This window comes from Zeugodacus cucurbitae, chromosome 2, assembly GCF_028554725.1.
Source record: "Zeugodacus cucurbitae isolate PBARC_wt_2022May chromosome 2, idZeuCucr1.2, whole genome shotgun sequence".
NCBI lineage: Eukaryota > Metazoa > Arthropoda > Insecta > Diptera > Tephritidae > Zeugodacus > Zeugodacus cucurbitae.
The window spans coordinates 60,486,795-60,500,068 of NC_071667.1; the positions used below are offsets into that span (position 1 = coordinate 60,486,795).

Consider the following 13,274-nt stretch of genomic DNA (forward strand, 5'->3'; position numbering starts at 1 on the left):
TCATGGTGTAATATTATCTTGTGCTTCTGCCTTTTGCTTTCATAAATGTTGGAAGATACCAAAGTCAGTAGGTCACCGCTTTCTGTAAAAGGGAAATAATTCACGCTAAATACTTTTCTGGTAAACTCGTTTAAAGCTAAATAAAGCTAAAGGAATTCTCGTTGAATTCTTGATCGAAAAAAATATGTTGTCTCCTTTATTTAGCACGAGCCGGTTAGATGTTTTCAGTAAGATTTTCAAAGACACACTACCAAAGATTTGAGATTTGTCCTCAGGAAATATCTACTGTTTTAAACTGATAACCCAATTGAGGATTCAAATCTACAACTCTCTCTCCCTTTCTATTGACGAGTCAAAATAAATCCAGTGAGGTCTTTCTTGAGGTTCTCGAGAGAAAGATTTGAAGTTTATCATTAAGATTTTTCAATAAGAGCGCTATACAAGTTTTTTATTCCTGTGAAAGTACATTCGATGTCATTATGTATGGATTTCGATTACTTTTGCATGTGCACCACGGCCACGAATGCGAAAGTCCAGACACTGGACCCAATTTTCGACGGATTTCAAGTTTAAATCGGCCGATACAGCTGCGATTTCATGCTCGATGTTCGTACGAAGTTCATCAATCGTCATTACCATAGACTTGACGGAGCCCCACAGGAAATTGTCTAACGGCGTTACGGTGACAGGGACATTTCGTGAGATAACATGTTCATCAAAATTGGCTTTCAATAAATCGATTATGACATTCGATGCGTGGCTTCCGGCGTCGTTCTGTTGGAACCACATATTGACCAAGTCCATATCATCCATTCGCCCACAAATATTCGGTTATCAATGAGAGGTAGGGTTTCCCATTCACAGTAAAGTGTCGGTCTTGATCATCACGGAAGAGGTACAGCCCAATGACGCCGCCGGTTCTTAAAGCACACCAAATCGTATTTTTTTCGGGATGCAATGGTGCCTCAAGTAGTACGTGTGGATTGCTCTCTGACCAATAACGCATATTTTGCATATTGACGAAGCCATTCAGCCAGAAATGAGCCTCATCGCTGAAGATGATTTTTCGATGTGAATCCAGATCATTTTCAAGTTGTTGCTCAGCCCAATTCACGAACATACGACTATTCCTGTGGTCAAGCGGCTTCAGTTCTTGTGTCAATTTGGCCTTGTAAGGGTGTAAGGTAATATCTTTTCGCAAAATTCACCACAACGTCGTCACAGAGATGCCCAAAACTTGAAGAAGATATGTGAGGGACGGATTTTGGTCTTCCTCAATTGATGCGTTAGCGGCAGCGATATTCTCGGCACTACGGGCACTTCTTTGTCGCGCGGGAACAAATTGTACTGTGCCTGTGAATTAAAATTTTTCCACAACACGCTTAATTGTTGATCTGACAGGACGATTATGACGATCATAAAGTTGAGACCACTGGCTCCAAATTTCGGTAGTAAATTTTAATAATTTTGACTCATTGTTGGATCGCATATCCTTCCAGAATGAAATTTTATAATCTACAGGAAGTCAGACTCTTCATTTTCTAAGTGTATACAATGCCGTATAATCCTGTGATATATTAAAGTGCTGAAGAGGTAGACTTCGTTCAGTCTTGGTGAAGAAATGAGCATAGCTTATATATTGGATATACAGAACTGTAAATAGAGAAGAATAATCATCCATCAAATATAGTTTATGAGCTGAACAAGAAGACTGCGCAAAGCTTTACCAATCACTTCTCAATACAAAAAGACTACGATGATCTGAGTCTTAGTACACCAAGTTTTAATAGATCTCGATCACATAGTTATATAGAATATATGGCAGCCTACCAACTGTACAACAAAACATCGGTTCATCTAACTATCTAAAGAACAACTTAACAATGAGACGCGACCAAAGTTCTCCCTGGAATGCGCCATTGCTTGACGCTTTAAAGCATTCAACTCGGTCTTCCGTAAATACCGTTGTCTATTTGCACACGAGCGTTTCATGCTGTACTTACCGTTATGTTTGTTTATGATAATATAATAGTATAAATGGAAAAACGAAAGGTCGACATTTATTATGGACGCTTATCAGCAAAGGACATTTGTACACTTCCACCAGTGCTATGCGCGTCGGTATGTATCCGTATGTATGCATGTCGGTCTTAGAGCCGCCCGCCAGTCGCATTTATTTAATATTTTTTTTATCATAATTCAAGATTTTTATTGCCACTTGTGTTGGTCGCTGTGGTTTTGCGCTAACGCACCCATACACTCACACACGCTCATAGTCACCGCCATTGTTACCTCTGCAGCTACGGATGCTGTGCGCGCTGCTTGGCCGCTGCATTCATAAATTGTTTATGCTCATTTATGCGTGATTTCGAGTTGTAAACGCACAGATACAATAAGCTCTGCTCACTCATGCACACACGCATGCCACACGCGCATGAGAGACGCGCTCTTCCACCTGTGGCACTGTGACTTAATAATGGAAATGGAAGGCGACAAAAAAGGCGGAGTTGTTGGTGTGTTCCACAGCGTTGCGCTGCGTGGGAACTTAGCAGCCGCTAAAGTAAGCAAAGGCGCATTGTGTTCGAAATGAGTTGCAGAAGAAAGTGGTGGTTTAAAGCACTCTCTTTAAATTCAACAAAATGCCAACAGACTTTAATTTTAAATAATATGCGGCTCCATAACAAAAACAAAAGTATTTCACCTGTAGAAGCATACTATTATTGAGTATGTACCGATATTTTAAATTCAAATTTATTTTATTTTATTTTTTTTTTTTGTTTTTGTATATTTTATTTATTGCCTGCTTCCTGTTGAAAACTGATAAGCAGCTTAACATATTTCCTCCCATCTAGCCTTTGTAACCTCTGCATTAGGTGCCATCATCCGTTTGTGAGACTTTTCGGTTGTCTACCCATGGTCACGTAACGGTAATTAATATGCATATAATCAGCATTTATCTGAGCTTATTTTTACAACAAATAGCTTAGGTTGACCAGTTTGAGTGATAAATAGGCGCAAACAGCTTTTCTAACTTATTTCTAGTGAAAACAATATCAATTCGTTGGAGCTTGATTTATTGTGTGGTTTTTAAAAAGTATTACATTACAATTATTTTTTGATGTGAGTATAAGTAATGGAGGTCAATCTGGTAGTATTTCAAGTTTTTTTCCAATAGTTTAAAATAGTATAGATCAGTGTACCTTAGAAAATTAGCATTTAAAGTCTTTCGCCGAAAACTTGTTTAGAAACAATATTTCCAAAAATCCCATTCTATACGGGAAACTTACAGAAGACTTCACTCGTATTATAGATGGGGCGAAATTCTAACAAAATTGTTAGATAAAAATCGACATTTCCACGTTTTCTGAACCTGTTTTCTACACACTCTCTTAACTGTACTGTATGAAGAGTTTGTGTAGAAGGCCTTACTGGTAGGGATGCAAACATCGTGAAATGAAATATCGATGGTTCGATGTATCGATGTTTCTTCAAAACCCATCGAAATCAAACACACACTTTTTTAACTTATTTTAAATTTAGTGTGAAAAGCTAAGGGATACAGAAGCAGAAGCATAAATAAATGAAATGTAGTACGTCTTAAGTTGATACATTTTATTTCACTTAGCATTATAAGTCTATTAAAGTTTTTTCTCAATAAATAACAGAATTTCAAAACAACGACATGGGAAGATTTTTCAATGTCGTTTCTTTTCGATTTTACTTCTGCGTGATAGTTGCCCTGGGTTTATAAAACAGTCGTTTACTCGCCACTGAAGTGGCCACAATGTGTAAATATTAATAAACCTATTTATACAACTCCGGAAGCACAGTATTCATGTCAATCCAAACTCTATTGGCTTCTGATTGGTAGGGGTAACAGCCAAAATACACTTGCTCTTCAACCTTCCGTCCCTGTAATTTTAGATAAATTTGACAGCCTACATTTCACGTTTTGGTGGACCAAATATTTATTCTGGTTCCAAATATCAAACGAGTATCCTGTTTCACACTCATCAGTCGATTCTTTGAATTTTTTATGAAACAAAAGAAAGTATTTCTTTTAGCCATAGCATCTTTAAAATGCAGTAATTTTAATCTCTGATCTAACGCAGTAGCATACGCCAGAATTTAATTGTATAAATAAATCATAATCTCCGTATTTTACAAAAATTGAATTCCAATGTAATAAAGCGTATCCAAATAGAGGGTTTCGAGTTAATACCCGAAAAAGTGTGAAGGTGTGAAGTCAAATTTTTATATAAAACATCGACAAAAAACATCGTTGAAAGTGACATCGATGCATCGATGTTTTTAGATTCGAGACATCGATGGCTAACATCGATGCTTTTTGACGAAAATATCGATGTTTCAAAAACATCGATATATCGTTTGCATCTCTACTTTCTGGTCCTGAATATCTCCTCCTCCATTAGATTAAAAGCAAGTCTCCGCTTTCCAGTACTACAATATGTTGATCGCACATTGCCTGATTTCAAACTCGAATAGGGCGGGAACCCATTACTTTTTATACTATATCAACTGTTCTCATCAGTTAGAGTTGTAGAATCAATAATATAGTCAAAAGCCGTAGTCTAAATGAAGTGGATCAGTCTTTAAAAGAAAATTATAAATATATAATCCTATTAGTTCTTGTCCACATACCTTGCTTCATTGTGCAAACGAGGGGTTCCTGGTCAGAACCAGCCCACATCAAAAGTTGAAACCGGACTTAATGCCGATTGTATGGGAAGGTCTTCAAAAGGTTCACCCAACAAGTGGGATATTAGTAGGAAAACTGAATAAACTTTCTTTAAAGGATGAAATTTAGCATAAGATAATGAATGACAAATACTTTAGCCGGGTTTCGAAACCATTTTGACATCATATTTTTTAAACTTTGGTTCTGAGTCTCGAGTTCTCGTATCAATTAGTTTTCTGTCGGAAGCTCTCAATTAACTTCAGTTTTCCGCTGTTAGACTATTGCAGCGTCTTTCAGGCAGAGGTAGCTGCCATTAAGATAGCAGTAGATATACTGCTTCGAAGTGCGAAGTGCGGCAGTCCTCAGAGAGGTGTGTATTCACTCCGACAGAAGAGCGGTCCTGTCTTGGATTCAATGATAGTACGCTTTAAGCTAGTAAGGTAGTGCCTAACATCGTTATCAGTAGCTTCGAACTACTTTATAATTCCGGTCTCCACGGAGGGTACCCTAGCAACATTGATGTCGGAGTTGAAACGAGTGGGCAGTCCGTGGGTCACTTGCTCTAGAGCCCTAGGTTCACTGACTTCGAGAGAGCTCGCCAAACGCTGGAAAACAACCAGCACCTGCACAGTAGCAAGGACTTTCCGGCCCACAGTTTACCGAATATGCTCCTTACAGCTACTGCCGATTAGTAAGGCTCATCTCTCCGAGATCATTTGTGTGCTTACTGATCTTTGCTTAATAGGCACACACACGGTGAGGCTAGGGATCAAGTCAGACGCTAGTTGCCACAGCTGTTTGCAGGAGGCCAAGCACTTCAATGTCTAGCATTCGCCTGACTTAGATTAGAGCACCTCGGTAGGTACACCTTCGGCGAACCCAGCGAAGTGACTGCAATCGACATTAACCGACTTAAGAACTTTATTACAGAGTCCAAACGCTTTGTCGCAACATAAGGGTCTTAGTGATCCGTTAGAAGATTTCCGCGTGTCACAATGGACTGTCGAATCTGTCTATGTGAAATTCTCTGCAGCTGCGGAGATCTACCTCTTAACCTAACCTAACCTATATATGTGTATACAAGTCCCTTGTAACGGTAATTAATTATATATACAATATATTTTCTACGGAGTTTACACCTACTATTTCATAACATAATTTCATTTCCCTTAATACCAAACCAGTCCAACTAACTTAGTTACATTGCAAATGTTTGATTTCGCACTGCATATTATATAAAGTTTTCATTTAAGAAAGACTAATTTCTAAAAGACACACACGCATGCGCCCACATCTACTATAGAATGTTTGTATGTGTATATGTGTGTGTGCAAAGGTAAGAAGGACTGCAGTTTTATTGTATTGTAAACTGAATAGCTAAATACGAACTAGTGATTTACTTATAGTATAAATGAATTTATAACCCAACGCAAAGTTTATGCTTTTACTCAACTCCTTACTCAAGAACAACAACAACAACAACAGCTGTAGCAACAACACATAAACAAATAACACCGGCAGCAGCAATAACAGCGCACATAAACTGCAAAAACTTACCAAGTTTCCAAGAGTATTTGCAACGGCAACAACAACAACAACAACAAGACAACAACGTAAGGCAGAAGGCACAACAAAGTAGTCAAAATGCGTACGCCGCACATCATATAATATGCAACATAAGAAAGTTGCATGTAACTGGCATAAACTGTGTAAGCTCCGAGAATAGTTAGCATGTACATATAAGAAACGCCAAATGGCGGCAAGAGTGCAGAAAGAAGTACATACAACGACATATGTATGTAGGGGTGTGCGTGTGTGTATGTGTGTGCGACAGCAGGCAATGTAATTATTTTTGCAGGCTTCTTAACGCTGATTTAGAGTTTGGCTTCTTCTGCTACATGTACGCACGGCCAACTTGATTTGGCTTTACACAGCTTGTTGTTGTTGCTGCTGTTGCTGTTTTGCCACTGTCGCAGTACAACACCTAATAGCCTACAACACATGCATGCATGTATTTGACTGTGTGTGTGTGTGTGTTGTTTTGTGCGAGCGCACTCGCACGTAGATCCTTATTTATGGCGAGATAAACAGAATGCAGTGTAAACTTTGTAATCCAAATTGTCTTCCTCCCAGTTTGAGTTACGCCAAAGTTCTCTCTATGAAGTACAAGCTATATTTTGAAAGAAGCGCAAGTGTGAGCGTGTGTGTGTGTGTGTAATGAAAAGTTTTCACAGCCATTTCGTAGTAAAGCTATCAAAGTAAAATATAAATATACATACATATATACATAAGATATACTTATATAATATATACATATATACATATATGTATTCAGAGTTTTATTTACTTATTTATCGAGTTTTAATACATTCGTGTTCGCAATTGAAAGCTACATAAATGTGTTACAATGCTTGTAGTTTTAACGATAGTGTATCAAACCATACATACAAACCATATAAAGGGGTTTTCAATAGGGACGCTACAAAAGTAGAGCGACACCATATTTTTCCCGCTGTTTTGACATTTCTCTTCAGTAAGGTAAGGCAAGAAACAAGAAAATCGGAGTCAGTGGCCTCACTTTAAGAGCGTTTCTTCCAATTTATGGTCGTCATAATCGTTCTTTCCACAGGCAAAGTACAAAATGTTCCCGTGCCAGCGAGACAAATAAGTGCCTGCAGTGTCGAGAATAATGCTGCCGCTAGCGCATTAATTGAGGAAAACCCAAATCAGTCTCTCACACGTCGTTCTTTTGTGTTGGGCATCTCTGTGATGTCGTTGTGGCGAATTTTGCGAAAAGATCTTGGCCTATATCCTTACAAGATGAAATTGATGCAAGAACTGAAGCCATTGACCTATGTTCGTGAATTGGGCTGAGCAACAACTTGAAAATGGACAGGATATTTATCGAAAAATCATCTTCAGCGATGAGGCTCATTTCTGGCTGAATGACTTCGTCAATAAGCAAAATATACACGTTATTGGTCAGGTAGCAATCCACACGTACTCTATGAGTCACCATTGCTTTCCGAAAAAATTACGGTTTGGTGGGGTTTATGGCCGGCGGCGTCATTGGTCCGTACTTCTTTCGTGATGATCAAGACCGGCTTCGTTACTGTGAATGGGAATCGCTACCGCTCAATGATAACCGAATATTTTTGACCCGAATTAGATGATGTGGACTTGGACAATATGTGGTTCCAACAGGACGAAGCCACAAGCCACACAACAAATGTCACAATCGATTTATTGAAAACCAAGCTTGGTGAACGTGTTTTCTCACGAAATGGCCCAGTCAATTGAACGCCTCGGTCGTACGATTTGACGCCGTTAGACTATTTCCTGTGTGACTGCGTCTAGTCTATGATCTATGCCAACAAGCCAGCGACGATTGATGAACTTCTTACGAATATCGAACGCGAAATTGCAGCTCTATCGGCCGATTTATGTTTCTGTCGAAAATTGGGTTCAGCGTCTGGACTTCGGCAAGCGTGCCCGTGGTGGCCATGCAAAATAAATCGAGTTCCATACATAATGGCATCGAATGTACTGTCACAGGAATAAAGAATTTTATTGATATTCTAAACCGTTATGTTTTATATAAAACTAGCCGTCCGCTCCGGCTTCGCACGACTTCGTTAAGCTTCTTTAAGCCGTTGCACACACTTCGTACTCGCCTCTCAAGCGCGTAGTGGGAGGTTTTACTTTTTTTTCAGCAAACAGCTGTGAACGCTCGTTACTCGACTCCCTGGTACGCGATTGTGATGCGAAGGGAAGAGAAGGAATGACTTGCAAGACGATTTTCAGTTTCAGATTAAGTCTCTTCATCACGGATTTTTTGATACCCTCACCTGGGAATTATTTTCAGAAAGTTGAGATTCTAGCGATAAATATAGCCTAGGTTACCCGATGTGAATGTAGCTTTCCGATAGTGAAGGAATTTTTGAAATCGACACAGTAGTTTTTGAGTTTATTCATTACAAAAATACATACAAATATTTCCTCTTTATAATAGTAGTATAGATTAAATTTATTATTTTGAAGCGCTCATATTGAAAAACCCTTTACAATTTCTTCCAGTTTCAGATAAGCTAAAGAGTACTAGCTGCCCTTAATAGTACATAATTGTCTGATCAGAGCGGTGTTTCAGCATCGAAATCTCGAAATATCGGCCAATTTCCGAAAGAATCGATTGATTAAATTTTCCCGAGAGCCACTTCCGAGATACATGTAGTCGACGAAGGCAGATGAATCACACGCGTTATCTCGAGTGTAAGCTCCTAAACCTGCTTAGCAATCAATCATGGTTTACCGAGCTCTACTACGCAAAATCTTTTAAGTTTCCTTTTCGTATTTAACAATTTTTTTTACATTTTTCTAAATGGAGACTGACACAATGTTATAGCACCAACAGTTATTTGCGCATTTCCTGTTTCCGTTTCCAATATTTACAAAATGCAACTGATATGCAAGCACATTTTAAGCCTTAACGTGTGTGTGTATATGTGTGCGTTTATATGCGAGTTCCGTTATGCATTTCCTCACTAAAAATTCTCCATCACTTCATTTGCACTGTCATGTCTAACACACTCACTTTGGCAAATGTTCGTTCATATTTTATTATATATGTACATATCTACATTTGAAAACTGCGTGTGTGTGATTTATTTAATTCATGAATAGTGCTTAGCACTTAATAGAAAATCTCCAGGAATTATTGTAAGAAGAAAGTCGTCGTATAGTTAAGAATTATGAATTTATGCCCAGTAAAAAGACACACACCACCTTTTTGTCGATTTTAAAGCTGCTTTCGACAGCACGAAAAGCAGCTGCCTTATGTCGCGATGTCTGAATTTGGTATCACGGAGAAACTAATATGGCGCACGTTGAGCAACACCAAAAGCTCTGTCATGATTGGGAAGTACCCCTATGAGCCGTTCGATACCAAACGAGGTTTGAGACAAGTTGACTCATTATCGTGAGACTTCTTTAACTTGATGCTGGAGAAAATTATACGAGCTGCAGAGCTAAACAGAGAAGGTACAATCTTCTACAAGAGTGTACAGCTCCTGGCGTACGCCGATGATATTGATATCATCGGAAGCAACAACCGCGCCGTTTGTTTTGCTTTTTCCCCGCATGGATAAGGAGGCGAAGCGAATGGGTCTGGAGGTGAATGAGGACAAGACGAAATATCTCCTGTCATCAAACAAACAGTCGGCGCACTCGCGTCTTGGCTCCCACGTCACTGTTGACAGTCATAACTTCGAGGTCGTAGATAATTTCGTATACCTGGGAACCAGCATCAACAACACGAACAATGTCAGCCTCGAAATCCAGCGCAGAATAACTCTTGCCAACAGGTGCTACTTTGGACTGAGTAAGCAATTGAACAGTAAAGTCCTCTCTCGACGAACCAAAATCAAGCTCTACAAGTCGCTTATCATTCCCGTTCTGCTTTACGGTGCAGAAACTTGGACGATGTCAACATCAGATGAGAAGACACTAGGAGTTTTCGAGAGGAAAATTTTGCGTAAGATTTATGGTCCTCAGAACATTGGCAACGGCGAATACCGCAGACGATGGAACGATGAGCTGTACGAGTTATACGACGACATTGACATAGTTCAGCGAATAAAAAGACAGCGGCTACGCTGGCTAGGTCATGTTGTCCGAACGGACGAAAATACTCCAGCTTTGAGGAGAGCGACCGTGGTCATTTGGGATTTCCAACTGGTGCCGAACTGCGAGGGAAAAGGAGGAGTGGCGTGCTATCATCGATTCGGATATAACCGGCTAAACGGTTTCTACGCCAATCACATACAAGGAGACGACAAACGTTCCGTATGTAAAGCTAAATCTGAAAGCTCAGTTATCCTATCGATTCTTCCTTAATCAGCACGTTTATGTGAAGTTCAAGAACAACATTTCTAGGAATCACACTTCATTCAGTATTTATTGGTAATTTTTTAAGATAGGGTTTTACGCTGCTTTGGTTGTATTTTCTGGACCAGATTCTATATGTAAGATAACTAAGTTAAAATTTTCGATAATAAAAGAATTTTCCACTGACGAATAATATGGTTGCTCCATTTACTCGACCGCATTCGTTTAAATAGCTATTCTTAATGTCTGAGGAAACATGATACTCTCTTCTCAGATGATACTAGATTTCTACACAATTTTATATAAATAACGGATCTTTGGTGTGAATGCCAGCTGTCTGTACAATGACAATTTATATGAGATTTCGCTATTGTTAACGTTTTTGGCACATATTTTATGTTTTCTCTGCATCAATGGTTGCTATAAAATCTTAAGATGTTCGCTGAATAAGAACTAAATGAATTATAAATAATAATTTTGCCGTAAAGTTTGAAATCGTAAACTTACTGACGTAACGTGCTCTATTTGCAAAGGTCGTAAACAATTACCAAGCGGTCAGCAGCTATGTACTTTTCATCAACTGGAATATAAAAGACTTATATATGTAATAGGTACTGTAGGTGTATTAGGGTGGTTCTTAAAAATAAAAGAAGTAATGGTTCCTAAGTGCTCCTTTTAATCAGTCTTATCAATACAAATTTGGAACCTATATATACTAAATACAACTAATCAAAATCCATACAGTCGAAATTATCATAATTAGATTCTGAATTTTGACTCCTGTGGACTGGGCTTAACTGCACCCTACCAGAATTTGAATATGACATCTTTGTCGAAAATAACACAGGGTGTAGATTTTTTGAAATTTTTTTCCAAAATTTCTGAACCACCTAACTCTATATAGGTATATATCTCTATCATGCACAAAAATTCCGTTGATTTCGCGCCAAAGCGCGCAATTATGCTATAAAATAGCAAAAAGACAGCCAACCGAGCATTGTCATAGAAACACAGCACGCTCGCCTGCATGGGCACACACACATACTTCTACTCATACATATAAACACACGCACACACCTAAATAGTCAAGTAGATTTCCCTATTTGCTCATATTTCTCCAGCGTAAACAAACACCTACGAATATGCTATTACCTATTAGGTTCCGTATGTTTTTCTTTTGCTTGCCACCTTCATTCCAAACTCTCTTGCATCACGCTTACCCCCACTTGGTGTCTGTGCTATTTATACGCTGCCTTGCAGCTGCAACGTCAAAACGGTTGACGACACCCTGAATGCTCGTATTTTTTTATATTTTAATTCAGCACTCTTTGCAAGTGGCATGCAACCGGTCCGCATATGCGCTACACATACACATCCACATAAGCACATATGTACATATCAACCTACATATGTATATGTGTATTAAATATATATGCTGTGGCCACAGTTTATGATCTGCGTGTGTGTTTGTGTGTCAATGAGCTTTTCGTGCATTGTATTGGCAGCAAGCAAATATGTTCACAAAATGAAAGTTATTTATGAAAATTGAAAAAAACGAGAAAAGTCGGGCAAATGTTCATAAAATTCAGAATATAAATATTTATAGCATTATTTTATAGTATTATTTATCAAAGAATTCTTATAACTAGCTGACGAAGTGATATACTGATTTATGTTGTCAAAAATTATTAAGAAGTTTCATATACCCATTTTACTGAGGAGAGTTTTAAATTCCTTTTATTTTGCGAAGCGTCTCAACTTCTACCTAAACCTACAAAACTCAACCTACTTCTAACTCATCCATTCAATTGTTTTTTTTAGTGTGAAAATCTGTTACTTTTCATTAATCGACAAATATATTCAATTGAAACTAAATCAACATTGAATCGTTTACTTCCTAATAAGACTGACAGACCCTGATACTTCACTTGCGATATTATCGGCTTTCTGAAAGTTTAGTCGCCAGAAGAAGACATCCGTAGTTAGCTTCTATGCATTTTCTGGTAAGCTCAGCAACCTCACAGATATCCGCTCCAATCAATTTCGATTTCAATAAATATTTTATCAACAGATTTTAAACAGAGTAAACCTCTTGTCGGTTTTTCAAAATGGCGAATGCAATATGGCAAAATATATCCATCATATTGGTTCGCCATTTTTAATTTTTGAAAAGGTCCGTTGACGTCAAATTTGTAATCAGCGACCCCGAGAACCCCCGGGTAAAGAGTTTCGAACGATTCTGATGAAGTTTTCAAAACGTTGTCCGCCATATTGTATCCCGCCATATTGTATCCTTTGGATTTTGAAAAATCGACATCGGTTTCATAATCAGCGGCTCGAGAACCGCCGAGAAACGACTTTCGAACGAATCCGATGAAGTTTTAAAAACGCTCTCCGTCATGTTGGTTATCTGGGGTTATGTGAAAATCCTGCTCTGATGGGATTAAATGGACCTCGGATTCGGATTCTTAATGAGAGTTCCAGGTCATGACAAAAAAATAATATCTACGTTCTGAAATCGATATAATCAATATGTAGTTTTCAAAATAAGGGCTCATTATAATGCCGCTTAAGTTTTTTGAAAATATCAGCTGACTTAGTAAAGTAGACGGCTTAAGGATTTTATACTAGAAATAATATTGTCTTTGTCCTTATCTGCTGGTAATTGCCATTAAAATTTGTTTACTTTATT

General features: G+C 38.4%; 1 protein-coding gene across 1 annotated transcript in view; it reads right to left on the bottom strand.

The window, feature by feature from the left end:
* Positions 1-1,506: 1,506 nt before the first annotated feature.
* LOC105217141 (cytotoxic granule associated RNA binding protein TIA1) overlaps positions 1,507-13,274 on the bottom strand; it is a 192,988-nt gene continuing 181,220 nt past the window's right edge. The window contains exon 9 of the mRNA XM_054230209.1: positions 1,507-1,653. Within this exon, the coding sequence (XP_054086184.1) occupies positions 1,633-1,653 (21 nt within the window). The 3' untranslated portion in view covers positions 1,507-1,632. The remainder of the gene's footprint in view (positions 1,654-13,274) is intronic.